General features: G+C 41.0%; 3 protein-coding genes and 1 long non-coding RNA gene across 4 annotated transcripts in view; 2 read left to right on the top strand and 2 right to left on the bottom strand.

The window, feature by feature from the left end:
• The window catches only part of rbp4 (retinol binding protein 4, plasma), a 178,763-nt gene that overhangs the window by 120,662 nt on the left and 39,670 nt on the right, over positions 1-18,431 (top strand). The gene's annotated exons all lie outside the window — the stretch shown is intronic.
• Positions 525-6,035, bottom strand: slc35g1 (solute carrier family 35 member G1). The gene is made up of 5 exons (XM_070851272.1): positions 5,670-6,035; positions 4,091-4,271; positions 3,029-3,163; positions 2,437-2,633; positions 525-1,860 (listed from the first exon to the last, which is right to left on the bottom strand). The coding sequence occupies exons 1-5, from the start codon at positions 6,013-6,015 to the stop codon at positions 1,448-1,450; spliced, it is 1,272 nt and encodes a 423-aa protein (XP_070707373.1). The 5' UTR covers positions 6,016-6,035; the 3' UTR covers positions 525-1,447.
• LOC139219428 (uncharacterized) lies at positions 5,570-6,751 on the top strand. Its single transcript, XR_011585725.1, has 3 exons — positions 5,570-5,756; positions 5,860-6,016; positions 6,618-6,751. It is a non-coding gene; the product is annotated as an uncharacterized lncRNA (long non-coding RNA).
• lgi1b (leucine-rich, glioma inactivated 1b) lies at positions 8,411-18,143 on the bottom strand. Its single transcript, XM_070851270.1, has 10 exons — positions 17,932-18,143; positions 17,686-17,757; positions 16,449-16,520; positions 15,738-15,809; positions 12,645-12,716; positions 11,681-11,850; positions 11,350-11,514; positions 11,019-11,239; positions 9,528-9,774; positions 8,411-8,944 (listed from the first exon to the last, which is right to left on the bottom strand). The coding sequence occupies exons 1-10, from the start codon at positions 18,141-18,143 to the stop codon at positions 8,595-8,597; spliced, it is 1,653 nt and encodes a 550-aa protein (XP_070707371.1). The 3' UTR covers positions 8,411-8,594.

The raw sequence follows: 18,431 nt of genomic DNA, 5'->3' as shown, positions 1-18,431 counted from the left end.
ATGATCATCATTTGTTGGATTATAGTGGCAGGTTACTAACACTTTTTCTGCCCTCTAGCAAAGGCAGAGTGCAAACAACACTCCCCTTTGAGTGTCATAGAAAATATATTTTTACACTAATTAGATGCTTTATATCTAAGATGACATTAAGTGCCGCCGTGAGAGAGTCGCCTCCTGCTGAGATAATGAAGAAATCGGTGTGGCCTTGGTGGGGATGAGGGTCATGTCCTGGGTGCCTCATATAAAATGCTGTCAGACTTCAGCTTTGATTGTGTCATACATGCATTTCAAAAATCATTACTTGTTGAGTTTTTTTTTTATCAGAAGCACCCTACTTCATAATAAAAATCATTTGCAAAATCACGCCTGAGAGCTACCCAGTACAAGCTGCTGGTTACTAAGCAGCTCCACTAAGTGAAGCCAGAGGTTAAAGTTCCCTACTTAAGGCACTTCAAAGAAATTGTTTAGAAATTATAAGCTCGGAAAAATAACAGATATTAGCATATTATTTTTTACTACACCAGAAAAGACAGGGGTGATGGAAGAAAAGTCAGTCACAAAGGAATAAATTCTTTGTGAATGAATGAATTCAGGTGTAATTCAAATTTGCGCATTACAAGCAGTTAGGCAGGAAGTCCCTGAGAGAATCCTGCAGCACGACCATGTTTTCAAGTAAAAACGCTCAGGATCTTCTGATTTGAGATTTCGTTTTGTTGACTCAAATATTTGTAACGTCTTCAAAACAAAAAAACATTGTGAATGACCAGTGAGGGATCGTAGTTTGATTGTCAGCACCACAAATAGTACAGTACAGAATTTTTTGCAGATACTCCTTCGATGGTGCCTAGACAATACCACAATAAAATGAAATATGCAATGTGCAATGTACAGTTTTTTTTTTACCACACACAGTATGATTGGTCCCGGTGCAGTAACCCTCTTTCTTTGGCGATTTCATTCAAGTTACAGCAAAAAGGAAATGGGACTGAGGATATCCTTCATCCAAGTGCTTCATTATGTTGAAATTCAACTTTCAGTCCCATTTATGCTGCATTTTACTGAGGAAAAAATAGGAAATCTCTGTCAAATAGGCAGTCAGTTAGCTATGCACGCTCCAGGGAGCAGGATGTGGTCTGGGGCATCATAAGGTTTCTCTCAGAGATGTGTTCAGTGACACAAAAATAACGGTGTAACAATACATTACACAGGTTGACTCTCAGGAATCAACATGTATAGATGTACAGAACAGAATTTTTAATTTAAAACTCGCTCATAACTGACCCATATTAGATTATCGTTCTATATTTCAGCTTTTAACTCTCCAAAGAGCTCAGACCTCCTCACGGGTTTGCATGTCAATGACAAGTAAACTACAGGATAAACCAAGAACATATGATGGTGAGAAAAAGGATAGTTGTACCAAAGTATTCTATGTTGCTCCTCCTTCTCAGCTCTTGCGAGTGCTGTTGCACCACTTCCTAAGTGCTACTCCAGTGGTGCTCGCCACAACGCACAGCGCCCCTCCGAGGCTCCACATGGTCGGTGCGCGGTTGAAGAAAATAAACTGGAAGATGAAGGCCAGCACCACGTCGACAGTCCTCATCAGGGCAACGGGTCCAGCCTTCTCAATCTGCAGGGCCTTTGTGAGGAAGGACTGGCCAGCAATACCCAGGACAGCAATCAACATCAACAACCAGCGATCACGGCCACAGGATGGGATTTTCCATTCCCCAAGGACGGATACAGTGATGATGCACTCGATGAAACCAATGACAGCATAGTACCAAACGGAGAGGTAGTAATGGGCGCTCTTCCCAATCTTGCGAAGGACGACAAATGTAAAAGCGGCCCCAATAGCTCCTACAAATGAATCAAAAAATATGAGACTGAATTAATACAAAATCAGAGGACTAACAACAATAAATCAATAAGAACACGACACATAAAGGACAATATATTTCCAAATCTACAGCTTACCTGTTATTGAATTCCTCAAGGAATTACATGAGTTAATAAAGTTCTGGTGATCAGTGTGATCCACAACCACAACCTCATAACTTGTGAATCAATCCTCTATTCCACATGCAATTTTGGACTGTTTTTCCTATACTGATATTTATATTTTTTACTCAAGCACTTGACTCATGGATTTTTCGAGATGATGAAATAAATCAGCAATTTTTCCCCATGGGGAAATGCCATTAGACGTATTGTGGAGGTCAGCACATTTGAGGATCTCTTTTTGGAGTATTTAGTTGCACCTACAAAACTTCAGGGGGAATGAACACAGCTATGGCCTGAGTAGCTGCAGAGAAAAATAATAGCCTTTTTATACTGAACAAAATTCTCCTACATCCTACCTCCTCCTCGTTATGGTCAAACAAACTTCTCTGCCATAAAAGCGCCATATGAAATTAAGCTGATTAATTGTATCACCTGCAAAGGCAGCAATAGTCCCCTTGATGTGGCTGGTGTAATTGCCCTCAATGCCACGCAGATGCTCGCCAAAGAGGAACGGTGGTCTGGCGATGAGGATGACTCCAGTGAGGGTAAAAACGGTGAAGAGACAGTCCCAGAGAGTGCATCTCTCCTTCAGGAAGATCCAGGCCAGGAGGGAGGTAAAGACCGGATTACTGTGGGGTAAAATGAGATTTATGATAAGTAATCAGTAGTAAAAGAGATAAACGCATGGATGCAGTTAAATAAATAAAACAAAGAGGGAAACTGGGGGAAAGGTAAAGAGAAATGTTGATTTTTGTCTCGACAGATTTATCTCATATGCGGCTCCATCCAATTTCCCAGATTTTTAATTAATTTCTGACAGCACACGGGAGAGAGAGATAATTAAGAGGAGTAAAGATAATGTTGGAACATGAGATAAAGAGATGAGGGAGAGGAAATAATGAGAACGAGTGGGAGATAAACAAAGAGGGTGACAGGCGTACAATTCAGAGAGGGCAGGACCTGTTTGTAGTGTTTGCATAATATCTGCTGAACCACAATCAATTAAGTTCGTACCTAGTCTCACCTGAACATGATGACAGTGGCATCTGCCAGCGGCATCTGCTGAACAGCATAGAAGAGCAGGATCATGGCATTGGAACCAATGAAACCCCGAAGCACCAGATATATACGTTTATCTCTGGGACCAAGGAAACCTGTCCTGGAGGAGCAGAGATATGAGGATGATGGATGAATGAATGACTACATGGATGGATGGATGATTAGACTGACGGACAGAGGAAGTTATGAAGACAATCTTTGAAAGGATTGGAGGGATAAAAACTGAGAGGCAAAGTGAGCTGAGAGATGACAAATGATCGGATGGCTGGATAGACAGATGGGTAGATTTAATGTCATGTGGAGATGGCAGTGATGGATGGACAGATGAATGGCTGCAAAGAGGGCTGGTTATGAATAAACGACAAAGAGGAATGTAGAGGATGGGTGGATGAATAGGTAAATGAATGAATAGAAACACTGGTGGGATCTTGGGAATTAAGTTTTGTTTTGATTCAAGTCTTGTGTCTATGTGAATCGTAAGCTAGAGGAGTAAATAGACAAAGAGTAAAATCACTGATTATTAGAATCAATGTTTTCTTTCCCTTCATATAGTTTCTCTTAGTACTTCTGTTATTTTGGATTATTTATATATTTACTCTACTATAATTCCTTTACTGCCTCTGGTGGGAAAAAAAATCCTTGGGGAAATTATCTTTAAAGCATGCACATGTCTCTAGTGAACTTAAAATGAAACCTTGCACAGTCTTTCATCTCTAAAGTAGTTTATTAAATGTATTTCACTGAGGAGAAAATGGTACAATATGCTGTTATTCACTTATACACTTAAAAATAGAAAGTTTGGTGCTTTTTAATGGCACGTGAGTATATTGCAAATATATAATTAAATGTGAGAGGCACTATTCAATAATAACATGCTGTTTCTCGCAGTATTTTGACAACTTGTGTTTGTTTGAACAGTCATATTTTGTTAAGCCAGGGTGCTTTTCTAAGAAGAAGTAAATGTCTTAGACTGTGTGTAAGTCTTCAGCTTATCTAATTGTGGAAATCGAAATGTTTGAGTGCTTACTTGTGGTAGATGAGTAACGGCACAACGAAGAGCATCTGGAAGAAGCAGCGTATGGCGCTGATCTCTATGGCGTGGACTCCCTGGATGGTTTTCACCAAGAGGGCAATGATGGAGAAGAAAACTGTGGACAGGAAAGCATAGAACAAACCAATACCTGGACATCTCTTTGGTTTCTCTGGACCTGGGGGGGGGGGAGAAAAAAAAAGAGAGGGAGAGAGTCAAAGAAGAGGGAGCGACAACATGGGAGCAGGGCAGCGAAAGAGAGAAGGGGGCCCTGAGGAGTATCGCTGTTCCTCGTTTTGTCAAAAAAATGCTGTTTGCTTTGTTGTGCTTATGTTGACACAGTAATTGAAGATTGGAGCAACGCAGCTGAAGCGTGTTATCGAATTCCATGTGGCCTGGGTAAAAGTTCAGTTTAAAAAAAACACACAAAGAAAAGATTTGCAAAAGACAATAAACTGATAAGCTTGTGAGATTAAATTTGACCTGAGGTCACTCAGGCTTTTTCTATGCATTTGCCACAATGTCAGTGCATTTATCACACACACACTACTTGTTGTCTGAACCTTGCACCAGGCCGATGACATGGATGTGCATATTGGAGTATATTTCTTCTTTTAGTTTTCATTTATTTGCTTGGAGTCATTGGCCTGAACAAGAGAATTTTGGATGGCATGATGTGATCACTTTATCATTCCACTTAAAGTCTGTAAACAATAACGATTATGTTTTTTTTTAAGTCAAGATGTGTGCAGAGCTATGAATTACAAAGAGCGTCTGTACTGCAGCACTACGGTCGGCCTGTCTTCTTCTCATGCTCTGTGCATTTCTCACTTCCTCGTAAACTTCGATAAGAAAAACCACACGGAGTGACACAAATGGGAAAACCCTTCTATAATTTCACACCTCCTTTGCTGATCTGTATTCAGATCAACACTGTTGCCTTACACTTGTTTTCTTTTACATGTGTAATACGCTACAAACCTGGTGACCCTGATGCTTTAAAAGTGCACAGTCATCCATCCTCCTTAATGATGATGCAAATGTTAAGCTGGCTTACATCGGTTTATCTTTATCGGCTACACACCTCAGCAACCCTGTTGTTGATATATTGGGTGTTAACATTGTAAAGTGGGAAGATGTGCAACATTGTTCAACTATTACCAGGCATCAAACTTAAATTAAGGCCAACCACCATCAAATAATGACATTTTATTCTGAAATAATAAAATCACAAAAACACCTTTCCACTGCAGATGATCTCTACATATTCCATCACCATCTGGGCCTAAACTTGATAAAAACTGTGTAGTGACTTGAGATGTGTCTTGGGGCTATAATCCCTGCCAATAGGCTAATAGCCGACACGTGATAGCAGCTCGGTCATTACTGATATGTGACGTTACACGGTTGTATAACGCGAGGCTACGCAGGATGTCACCGGCTCCCTGGCTGCTTTTCACTTTATTTCTGCATCTCCTTCCCACAACAAAGTTGATAAAGAGTCGGCCCTGCTGTGAGGATGGGAACACGTATCTTTTTTTTAATTTTTACTAACTCAGTACGTGCGCTCTTCTACCTTGACGTGAGCTTTCTTCTCTGGACGTGGGCTTCCCTCTGACGCAAAACGCCGGCGGGCAAAGCGTTTTCTTCTCGCTGCCTTCCGGTGAATTTTCGCGACCTCTCCCTTTCTCCATCTCCTCCTCCTCCTCCTCTCTCTCCTCCTCATCATCATCATCATTAACATTAACACCGCAGTTCCTCCGCAGGTGAATCCTCTCCGCCGTCCGCTCATCCTCCTCGCCGCGCTCGTCGTGGTCGTCGCCGCCGTTCATGCCATGGCTGTCAACTTTGTGAAATACTACGGTAATGTCGTCCTCCGCGGTCAGAGCCCGCTCGACTGTGCTGCGGTTACAGTCACCCATGGTAAGATGTGCCGGCTGGGCGACCGCATGCCTCGGACAGAGTGCTGTCCGCCTGCTTTGGTGCTCTGAGAGAGTGAGGAGGAAAGGTTAATGACTAACCTTGGTGGCAGGATACTGACTCCCATGCGGTGGTTACTTTACCCACAGGGGGGCAGAACTGAACCCGAAAGCAACTCTGCTGGACAACTAAAACATTACCCGACGTTTACGCCCATTGCAGAGGGAGGCAGAGCACGTTAGAACCAACCAAAGCTCAGCTTGCACACACTAACAAAGATAACATATGTAGTCTGCATCGTTGTAAGAAGCTCAAAATGGGGCTTAATATGTGCGCCATAAGACAAAATGCTGCATGATTAAGTCTTGTAGCTGAAAATAATAAGGTTTTAGGACATATGCTGAACTAAATCATGACTCTTGAGTCATAATTTAGATTTTTTTTCTCAACATTTCATGTCTGTTTCAACTACATTTGGCTTTGGGGCATGAGTGTATAATCCACAATGGATCCACAAGTAGTGTCAGTAGTTAAAACCCCTATTTACCACCACAGAGGGGTGCCCACAACACACTGACTGACCCAGTGCTACTTCTAATTTCAGCTCAAGAAGAAGAAAAGTCTCTAAAGTCAAGAAAACCCATCAAATTGATCACAAATTGATAATGAAGATTGTCACTAACCAATTTAGATTTTCTGTGTGAGAAATAAAACCTAACTTGACAACAATAAAAGAACTACATCTGGTTTAGCATTTTAGTACTTTATTTCTACTGTACATAAAAACAATAAGCGAGATGATAAAGGAACAGCTAATACCCTTTCCTAACTAGACACAAGTGAACCTATAGTGTTTTGCAGAAGTAGCATGTTACACAGAGTTTAAGGAGGTGATCCTTGTTTTCCAAAATCTACACTAAGTTCTATTTCTATGAAAAATAAAACATCGAGCGTGGTCCCCTCTACATACAAAAGCAGTATCTTATAAATTACTTTACACAGTATTGTAAAAACGTAAACATAATATTTGGCAAATTTGTTGTCAGTGAAGTTGTTAATTGTTATCAGAGTTTCTGTTTCCTTTGTGTCAGAATAAGAGGACCGTGTGAAAGCACAGGTACGAGGTGCCGCACAGTGGTTGGCTTTTTAGTCGCCGAGTAAAGACAACAATGGTTTTTGTCAATGAGGGAGAAAAGGGGCAAGAGTGCAGTGAAAGAGGGAGGGCGAGGTGACACAGTGGGACGCTTCTAGCGAGTCATTCATCAGGAACCGACACCATGAGGGTCAGTGTCATGCACACAGTCTTGCTTAGCTGATGGTCAGAGAGTAGACGGGACAGAGACGGGTTTTTTTTTCCCTCAGTGTCTCACAGTGGTTAGTGGATTCTTCATTTTATGTATTCGGGTCACTTCTTTAAGTGTAAAGAAACTACTAAAGACTGATGAAACGCAGGTTGACTTGCTGCCATACTGTGTTAGAAGAACAGACAGAATCCTCAGCAAGTAGTCCGATTTTTGCTCCATTTGGTCGGAGGCTGCTGTTTTTTTTTTAAAGCGCCAGTTTTGCAGTAACAAATGTACCCTGACATTGTTCAGTACAGTGTTACTGCTGCTGAAAATTACTATAGATTTGTGAGATTGTCCATCTTCTACAAGGTTTTTTTTAACAACCCAAACTTTGTCACAATGCCTTGTGAGATTTAAAATGTCTTGGAAACAAAATCAAAGAAGCCTTCTATATGAATGGTGAAATGTTTTCAGCTTCAGTATCGTAAATAGTAGGTGAGATGAACCTACATAGACAACCTGAATATTTGCATACAGCGTCCACGTGCCTCACAGTAGTTTACACTCCATCCTGAATAATCACTTGTAATGACATTTTACTCTGAGTCCATTTGTCTGAAGTGCTTTGTCAAATTAAAAACTTAAATTAAAGTACAAACAATTCTTGTGTCTAATTTTTTCAAACACATTTTGCCCCTTCACAAATATTTCCCTATTTACCTACTACTGCATGATCATTAGCAAAATAAAACTTCTTAATCCTTCCTTCAATAAAACTTCCTACAACAGAAATAAGAACATCGTATGGAAATGAATTGCAAGTACATACAGCAAACTGTACGTCAAGTGCACCTGCAGGGTTTAATAAGAGACAAAAACAGTGACTTCATAGCTTGTTTTTCCTGAAAGATAGTCAGTTCGCACTTTGAGTGGAATTATGCTTTTCAAATGGAGAATAAGGCTTTCCCAAATAGTAAGGAATCGAGATGAAAATGCAAGGAGTTTATCAAAATGAAGTGGTTGCAGCAGGTTTCCAGACATCATCATTAGAGACTTTGAATAAACCCAAAGATCATGACCAGTGGATGAATTTAAACCACTTTGTCCCAACCTAAGTTTGTGAATCGTATTTGAAATATCTCTTTAGATAGTGTGAGCTTCTGCATGAAACTCTCCTTTGTTTTAAAACATAAGTGGGAATTGCTGGTGGACTCTAACGGGATTGACATGTTTAACAAAATCACAGAGGAGAGCATTTGAATGTGTAGACACTTTGTCCCAAATTGCCGATGGGTTTAATTACTCAGATCGATCATGAGGTGCTCATATATCTGAGTTTTTCCCTTGAAGCTGGATGCGAGCAGGAACACCCGGTCGTCAATGGAAACCAGAGAAAATGAACGAGGTGTCTGGATGTTCAGCTCCTGAGATGGGACAAACTGGCCCCTCTTGGTGTCCCACTGGTAGACCTGCGTCAGTGAATAATCACTGCCGAGGATGGCGTACTGCCAGTTGCCGACGGAGACAGGCTGGAACACCATAGAGCCGCGGGAAGGAAATGTCTGGACCTCCTTGAACATGGCGCCGTCCCAGCGCATCACCTTGGAGTCCCCAATGAATCTTGTCAAGCATATAAACAGCTCACCTTTGAAAAGGACAAAGATACAAGGGAGTGTTTAGTTTACACGCTCAGAGACTAAGTCTGGATCTGAAATAGAGAAGCTCACAAAAAGAGCTTTTGTAATTCCCAAATAATTCATAGCTTGTTATCAGTAGCCACTCAGCAAATATTCACTAATAGCTAAGATGTCTCTTTAGAAAGAAAAATTACAGAGAATATGACACGGTAATGATTTATGGGCAGGTTTTATGGCAGCTCACCTCCAAACGAATTCCTATGGCATGCTGAGCAATGAGGAACTAAAGTGTAATAAATTACAGCTGAGATTCTGAGTTTAAAAGGCTTTTATTAACTTAACTGAATCAAAGAAAAGGTTGACCCTCGATCAAAGCCCTCTGTTAATCATACAGCACGACCCTTAATCTTAATCTCTTCATTTTAGCAATGAAAGCTGAATAATGGTGGAGAATGACATTGTCTTTCCTGATAGAGCACATGTAGAATGTATGCAGCGGATATTGCGATAGGATGTGGTTTGAAGTTGTTTGCAGTGTGTGCAGTGTCTGTTTTAGTCAGTGCAAAAATAAACCGTGTGTGTCAGTCTCACCTTTGACCCGAAAGTGTTTGACAGAGAAGACGTCCTCCATCTCCGGTATGTCAGTCCTGCGGTCAAACTGTTTCTGGCTCCGGTTCCACTGGTAGACGACAGGCCTCTGCGAACTGCTGGACAAGATCAGGTGGGGTTTGGTGGAGATCTCCAAATATTCTACATCTGTGTCTCGGTACCACGGGTGGAGCGACTGGTGAGAGTAGAAGCCATTGCCGTTCCATTTGTACACTGTAGTGGAGCCGGCCTACGAGAGGAACGTGGACAAAATTTTATTTTACTTAAAGTACAAGTTACTGTAACAAATAGGTTTGTAATTAAGAGCTTAGAGGACAACTCTGGTATTTCTAAACCTAGACCCTACTTTTACATATTTGGAGCTTGAAATGATTGATAGAAAAAGAAGTGGAATTAGTCGAGTATTTAAGCACAGCAAGAAGCTGCAAATGGGCTGTAATGCAAACATATGTCAAAGCATATGCCCTAAAAGTGCTTGTTTATGCCACTGGCAAACTCAGATTGTTATTTTAAGTGTCTGACAATATAACAGAGAGGATCCCTACAGAGTAGGATCCCTAAGATCCTGTTTGTAGACCCGTAAGATCCTGTTTGTAGAAACAGCTGTTTTATCACTCGTCAGAGCCACCAGACTCCATTGAGAAAAACAGTGATTTTACCTTGAAAAAAAAAAAACTTGGGGGTTGATGGTGTACCGCTGTCTCGATCAGTTAGTTTAGTAGTTTAGTGTTTTTGTTATTGTGTGACTTTCGTTTTTTTGTAATGTCAGTTTGGATCCTGCACAATATTTGTGTAATACAAACAAACAACCAAGAGAGTCAATGGCAAAAGCAAGCACTTTTAGTGGATGTATTGACTGACATGGTTGTTTGAAAGGATTACATTACTGCCATTAGAGGTTGTTTGCAGGCCATTCACGTCTGCCAGCTGAGGCAATCTACTGGACCAGGTCCACAACTTTGTGTACCTACCGATCATTTCAAACCCAAAAGATGTAAAAAAAATAAATAAATAAAAATAGGGCTTAGGTTTAGAAATACCACATTTTACCACAATTGTGATGTATGAAAACAGAAAAACATTTTATGACAAAAACTGTAAATATAAAAACTGCAAATTTTAGAGTACGCTTCCAAAGATGGAAATGTCTGTGTGTGTGAGTGTGTATCTGTGTGTCCTTGTGTAGGTCAGTGTGTGCACCTCAGTGTCCCCAAACATATGTGAGAGCATATGTGAACATTTGGCAACGCCAGGGTAATCAGAAGGAGCAGACACAAGCTGACATACTGCAGAAAAGGACACAAGGGGGAAGGAATGGCTGGAGTGGTTTAGAGTAGTAGTATGCATACAGGGACAGGATACAATAACAGAAACACCTGCATAATATACTGAAATTAGACGCCATGAAATGTTTGTTTATGCCCTGAGTAATTCAAGTACTTTCAAGTGTTGGAAAAATCAAAAGCCACCAACCTTAGAGCTGTCAGCAATGACAAAGAAAGACTCTCCATCGATTATGAACGTCTCGATGTCGTTAGGTTTGCGGATCTTAAGGATGTCGATGTCTTGGATCTTGATGAACTTGTTGGCGGAGGTGTCGCGTTTGTAAATGTGCGAGCCACCAAACAACTGGGCCACGATGACAAAGAGGTGGTTGTCTATCACCATAGGCTTGCAGACCACAGTGGAGGTGCCTGAACAAGAAAAGAGGTCAAAACAGAATTATTAATACTAGACAATCTAGATAATCTAGATAATCATCAACACTTAACTAACGCTGCTCCTTGCTTGTTTATGAGCTCACTTTCAATGGTGTCATACGTTCTGAAGGTCATCTCGACATGATCCCATTCCAGGAAGCTGCACGTCCCAGCAAACGGTTGGGCAAACACAACATACTGATCTTGACCGAAGGTGAAGGCCTCCACCGAAATGGACTCAAACTTCAGCGACTGATAGGAGGCAAACTCTGAAAAGTGTGAGATGACAATGAATTCTGTCCGTTGTCTCTACACAATATCAGGCAGAAAGAACACAGCAAGAAAGGAAACAAGTGTGACAGGGGTGAGGCGGTTACCTGGTAACTGAGAGCTATTGTTAAGCATAACAGAGGGGCAGAAACAGGAAGACGATACCTGCTGTGATGCAGTCAAAAGAGTGCGGCAGCAGGTCATTGATCTTCTTCCCCTGGTGAATGGGTGGACCGCTGCAGTAGATCTGGTCCAGGGTGGCATTAGTGTGGTGCATCCACTCCACCAACCACTTGAGCTTGCAGTCACATATCAGGTTGTTGCCCCGTAGATCCCTACATGCACGGACGGATCGCACAGGATATCAGTTAACAGAGAAATATATGTGTTAATATTGTTAACATTTCCATTGGAAACTTCCTGTATTTATTAATATAATCTTATTTCCAGTTCCTGTTCTGTTTCTGTTTACTGTTCCGCCGTGTGTCTCTGCCCTCCTTGGCTGCTCTCTGGCTTCGAGCCAGAAAAGCCACCACAACAACAAGCATCCTATCTCCTGAGTCGTCTTCTCGTCGCCCACTCTCAGTCTGAATAGCTGTTGTGGCAGTGCGACTACATCCAGGATCCAGTTCTTTTTTTGCTGTAATTGGCTTGTTTACGATTTACCCTGACATTCCTGCATCATTAACCCAAGCTTTCCTCTTCCCTTCCCTTTAGATCTTTACCTCCCCTTTCTTTTTCAGCAGGGAATAGTTATTTTTCTGCTACTAATCTTTTATTTTCTCACTCTGTTCCCTTACCTTTTCTGTCAACTTACTTTTACATTCTCTCTTTGGTGTGGGTATTCCTCTCCTTTCCTTTATAGCACTATGGCTTTATAATATTACTGTATCTAATCCCACAGTGGAGGAAGACAAAGGAAGATTTTTCAATATTTGAATATTTGCCACAAATTCTTTCCCACCCCTCCCTCGTGAATCTCTCAGAGCACCAAATATTGTCACATTTGATTTTTACTGTTCCATTATCCCACTTAGCTATTTCAGAATCGGGCAAACTGTACTGTTTGACTTTGCACACACACACACACACACATCCACCGAAATGGGCTGCAACAGACTGAACTCACACTTTGGTCAAAGCATCCATACCCTTGAAGACATCTTTGGGCAGTGTCTCAAGGTTGTTGTATGCCAGACTCCTGATCAACGAAAAAAAAAGCAGACACAGTGATTGAATTAAACGTAGACAGTCTCTGTATGTGTAATAGACACTGAGTCACTGTATCGTGTTACAGTCCAGGCTTTTCATCTGTTCTCTTAGCCATGTTGAGTTGTGCAGGAGCACAACAAACACATTCTCATACCAGCAAGATTAAAAGAAACCAAATGTAAGAGAGGCACAACTCAGAATGTCAATGCCCTGACAATAAAAAGTGGTGAAATAGAAGAGAATAAAATCATTAATAATTCAGAGAGAGCAATAAGATTGAGTACAGGGAGGGGAATACTATTTGTTAAAAAAGAAAAAGGTGACATTCAGATTTTATACACAAGATTATCCTTAACGAGGAGATGTGGATGGTAATATTTCATATCCTTAAATACTGTTTTAAACCTACTGAAACGGTGCTACCCTTCTCCGAGGCTGTCAGGTGGATGATATCTTTGCCAGCCAGTTAAAACCTACCAACCAAAACTGGCCCTATGGAGACATTTCATTTGCAAGCAGGGGACTGAACTCAGAAACCAGAATGAGATGTGAATGGAATGAACTGTCAGCGTAATTCATGAGGGCTGCATTATTTATTTGAGAGTCGATTTTCCAGGGAGAGAGGCCATTTTACTTTGAGTCTGTGGAAAAATGTACTCTCCAAACAGATGGGGATAGAGCAGCGGAGTGGTCAGGATTCCAGAGGGAGCCCTGCCTGTGCCTTTTAATAATGTATTTAGTGTACATGACACATGTAAAATACCCTTTAATACTGCACTGACTCATCATTTCTCTGTATAAAGGTTAATTTACTTTTCTGTTAAACAACTGAAAGTGTCCATGGAACAAGAAAAGAGGACTTTGTCCCACCATCTAGTTGCGCATGATTTTCTGACTTGTTAAAAAACGAATGTTAGTAATGTTCTTTGTAGCTGTTGACATTAATAGCATTATTGGTTAATAACTGTTTCCTGTAAATTGATATAATTCTAGATTGGATATTCTAGGTTGGATTTGACTTATCCTAATAGTCATTATAGGCAGCATGTGTTGCCTCACAGCAAGAAGGTTCCAGGTTCGAATCTGCAGACCGCTGGTTTGAACCTTGAACCTTTCTGTGTGGAATTTGCATGTTCTCCCCGTACTTGTGTGGGTTTTCTCCGGGTATTCTTCCCACAGTCCAAAGACATGCAGGTTAGGTTAATTGGTGACTCTAAATTGCCCCTAGGTGTGAGTGTGAGTGTGAATGGTTGGGATTGGCTCCAGCTGGTAAAGCTGGAACCAGCAGCTGATTAGCTTAGCTTAGCATAAAGACTGAAAACAGGTAGAAACAGCTAGCCTAGCTCTGTCCAAAGGTAAAAAAAAATCAGAAAGCACCACCTCTAAAACTCACACACCCCATCTCTTATGTTTAATTAGTACAAAAATCAATGTAGAAATTGACAAGTTGTGGTTTTACATGGTGATATAGGCTGGACTTTCTTGGCCCGGAGCAGTGACTTCTCAGTAGTCACATATAGCACTGCACATGGCACAAAACTCCCCATATGACTGCAACTTGTCGTGTTTTTTCTACAGCTTAAACAAACTAGATATACTGTGTTAACTAGTGAACTTTTCCCAGCTGTCTTCAGTCTCTATGATAAGCTAAACTAACCATAAAGACGTTACAGTGGCATTGATCTTCTCATCTAACTCTGGGCAAGAAAACGAATTAGGGTATTTCCCAAAATATCAAATGCTTTTAACACTGCACTTAACTATGAGTCATTATATACATTTTTATCATTAGTTCAGAGTATTAGTTGTTGATTTCAAATCATCCAGCACTCCTTGGTGTGATTGTGGTCACTGCTTTCTCTCAGAGAGTCCTGGTGGGATTCTCCTGTGTTGGCTGACTACTAATGAGATATCTGCTGCAACGGTCATCAAAGCAATAATCCCTCTGATGTGGATCGTTACATGCTCGCTGACAGCTCCTATCAGACAAGTCACTGTCAATAATGTGTATCGGTGCTCAAGGCATACATGGATACAGATCCTTATCAAGCCTATGACATCTATATCAAACAGACTAAAACATCTTATGGATGTGTTGCTTGAATAAATTTGAAAATGTGTTTGGAGAGAGTTCAAAGTCAGGCATGATGGGAAGCACACGTGTGCAAGCATTTAGCTGCAAGCATAAACTCAAAATGTGTTAGGAACGACCGGTCAAACACTCAGAGACACACTGTAGGTCTCCTGGTTTAAGGTTACAGGACAAGTTATATTTAGTCCTGACCTAACAGGTCACTCACGTTCTCACCTATCTTTAGTTTAGGACAGCTTTGCAGGTCAGGAATGTGAAATAGTGTTTGCTAAAACTGTTTCGTTGTTTCCTTTTTCTAGATTTTGTTCATGTCATTTCTATTAATGAGTGTTACCATAAACACAGATGCGCATTACTTATCACACTCACTTAAGTCCCACAGCAGTCCCCAGAGGATACAGTAGCAGTATAGAGTATAGTCACTTTTGTGAACTTATCAGTTAATTCAAGTACAAAACATATCAAGTACATATTCTAAACATAAAGCTATGTGACATTTAAAGGCACAAAATCATTCATCATTTTATGTCAAATATGTGCTTTCCTGGTCCACTACAACAACATCCCAGATCTGTCCTTCAGCAACACGATCCAGCTGACACCTTCAGCCAGTAACCTTGGAAATCACCACTGGCAGCAGCACTTCTGCCCACCGTTGCATTTCAGACAGTGACAAAGTGATACAGAGGGAGCAAACAGGAAACTGAGGCACAGTTTATGTTGGAATACTTTGAATACTAATATCCCATTACCTCTCCCAAAGAGAAACTACTTAGGCAGATAATGTGAAAGTGGCTGTGAAGATAATGATTAGGGGTAAAGATAAAGTGATACATTTTAAAACTGGAGAGGAAGGAAGGAAGGAAGGAAGGAAGGAAGGAGGGAGGGAAGGGAGGATGTAAAGACCAAAAGACTTACAGATGAATCAGTGTTTTCAGGCCCCGGAAAGCATATGGAGATATCGATGCAATTTTGTTATTTTCAATAAATCTGTGAATGAGAAGTATTTTATTAGTATTTTGATATATTTAGATAGATTAACACAATAAAAGCAATCCAACACAAATATTAAATATATTGTGACACCGTAATCCTTTAAATCCCTGCAGTTGACAGCAGTTATGGAGGGCTGTGTATCCACTACAGTCATACAGGGAGAAAAACGTCCAAATGAATTATACTTTAAAGACCCAGCACAACCAAACAGGTGTTTTCAGTTATTCCAGCTATTTAGTCTTCTGCTCCTCATGCTTGATGTTGGGGGGAGATAGGCTGGGCGTTGCATGAGGGCAGCTAACTTTATGAACTAATAAGCATCATGAAGATGTGAGTTGTCCTCCCCTCATCAGGGAACTAAAGTGAAAACACATGTATGGGTGAAACATGGGTGTGCGGGGGCTTTAAAATCCCAGAATGCATGCCAGTGTTGCCTGATTTTTTTGGACATGGTAGTACCACAATACAATGCATCCAATGTTTATCACGTGCACTGTAAAGATCTGAAATGTGAAAGTGGGAGCGTGTTTGACTGATGTTCACTGGTCCATGTCTTGCATTGTTTCCTATTAAACAAAGTGTGCAATTTGAATATCAATCATTTAGAAATTGAATTAGAGGACAAATACTTACAGATATTCAAGATGCGGTAAACCGAGGAACGCATCCTCATCAATTAGGTCAAATGAATTTGCAGTGAACAATCTGTGAAGAGAAAAGAGAACTGGGAAAATAGTGTATGATTTAAAGCTACAGTACAATCCTATTTGCTAAAGTGCTCTGAAATCCCAAACTTTGTTATGTCAAGATTTTGTTTGGTAGTAAAATAAAATCTAGCAGTGTGTCTTCACACTACTGGGCTACATGTTGTGATTTATTATCACCTAGAAACAACATTAACATCATTAACTCCAGAACAGAAGAAAAGATATGAGAGTTACGATAACAGAGAACAGACTCATTCAGCATTTCTGCCCACGGTACGTGGTTAAAGATCAATGAAAATAATAAAACAGGGAAATGACAGATCACTCCTTTGTTGTTTTCATGGAACGAATGAGAGAGAGAACTGGATGCCTCTTCCCACATGTTTCTGAGTCACTGTTTAAAATCGGTAATGTATGAACAGAGTACAACAGTAATATATTGTGCACCTCACTGCAGCTACTCGTGAAATCGTGTTGTGAAAACATGCAGGGTTTTATTTCAAAGCACGTGGAACATTTCAATCCCTTAAATGTTCTGTAAAAAAAAAAAGACATTGAGATCTTATAATTCTAAAATGTCAAAATGTGAGAAAATCAGATTTTGTAATGAAACTCCCCACTGATTTAGTGGCACTCTAATGGGGGTTAAGATACTGCAGGTCACCTTGGCAGTAAATAATGACAGAGGGCTGCGATGCCACTCATTCACTTTTAGCCACTTAAATTTATCCTCCTTCTGGTCACAAGCCTTCATGCACATCCACACTGATGGAAGAACTGATGCCAAGAACAATGTTACGAATTTGACTCTATCTTTGGAAGAAAAAAAAAAAAAATACATGTTCATCTCTGGCAAAGAATTGCACGTCTATTATTTATATCTGCCTTTCCATATCTTTCCAGCAAACACACACACACACACACACACACACAGCTCCCTCTCTCCCCAACCCCTGCTGTTAGTCCCTGTAGCCATGTGGTCTATTGCATAATCCTGACACCATTACAGAGAATCCCCCTTTAAATCTGCATATCAGCCTCAATACAGGTCCTCTGGAGACCTTCTGTCTCATTGTTTGAACACTGAACATGGACTCTTCGACACAGATAGATAGATAGATAGATAGATAGATAGATAGATAGATAGATAGATAGATACTCACAGTAGTTGCAGGGCAGGCGTGTGAACAAAGCTTCCTCCTGTGATTTCATTAAATCCAGACTTGACAAAAGATCTAAATGGACGGAGAACACAAATTAAAGGGGAATTTAACTGAAACCATAAGAAAGATGAGATCTGAGCACACTGAAAGGCAGAGAAAGAATATTTCAACAGATTCCCCCCCCCCGTGAAAGCTCACCAAAACAAATAGCACAATAAAAATCTATTCAGGTGCAGGACCACTTACAGGGAGACGACGTCGGACGGGAACGTGTGAGGCACGGATCGGACATTCTCACACAGGGCATTATCTTTGGTGCAGGTGCATCCAACGGGGCATCTGGGCTGCCTCACCCTCCGGCCGTCTGCTAAAACCAGGCTGACAGCGGCGACCCAAAGCAGGAGCGTCCATCCTCTCCTGCCTCTCCATCCTCCCGCTGATCTGCCCGGGTATCCCATTCCGTCTGTCCCGGTCGAGTACTATCACTCCTGCACATGCAACTTCTCTGCAAAATCCTCCACGATTTGTAACCCCTGATTTAACAGGCAGAATTAAGTGCTTCTGATTGTTTAAATGTAATTTCCTGTCTTTTTTTCTTTTTGTTTTGATGGGTGAAGCTGGTGTTGTTGCGCTCTGATGCAGGCTTGTGTCTATGCTTCTTGCGTCTCAATAGGAAGGCACCAGTCCAGCGGATTCGTTCTGCAAGGCGCAGGATTACAAATGCGGGACAGACGGGACATGAGCAC

The sequence above is a fragment of the Pempheris klunzingeri genome, chromosome 20, assembly GCF_042242105.1.
Source record: "Pempheris klunzingeri isolate RE-2024b chromosome 20, fPemKlu1.hap1, whole genome shotgun sequence".
NCBI lineage: Eukaryota > Metazoa > Chordata > Actinopteri > Acropomatiformes > Pempheridae > Pempheris > Pempheris klunzingeri.
This window is presented reverse-complemented; position numbering and strand designations above follow the sequence as displayed.

Excerpts from the sequence above, each read along its gene's own strand:
- lgi1b (XM_070851270.1), bottom strand. The coding sequence starts at position 18,143 with ATGGGATACCCGGGCAGATCAGCGGGAGGATGGAGAGGCAGGAGAGGA. Across the intron at positions 17,758-17,931 it reads CCGTCCGACGTCGTCTCCCT|ATCTTTTGTCAAGTCTGGAT; the intron begins GTAAGTGGTCCT and ends CCGTCCATTTAG. Across the intron at positions 11,851-12,644 it reads ATGGATGCTTTGACCAAAGT|GGATCTACGGGGCAACAACC; the intron begins GTGAGTTCAGTC and ends CCGTGCATGTAG.
- slc35g1 (XM_070851272.1), bottom strand. The coding sequence starts at position 6,015 with ATGGGTGACTGTAACCGCAGCACAGTCGAGCGGGCTCTGACCGCGGAG. Across the intron at positions 4,272-5,669 it reads AGAAGAAAGCTCACGTCAAG|GTCCAGAGAAACCAAAGAGA; the intron begins GTAGAAGAGCGC and ends CCCCCCCCCCAG. Across the intron at positions 1,861-2,436 it reads GACTATTGCTGCCTTTGCAG|GAGCTATTGGGGCCGCTTTT; the intron begins GTGATACAATTA and ends ATTCATTTGTAG.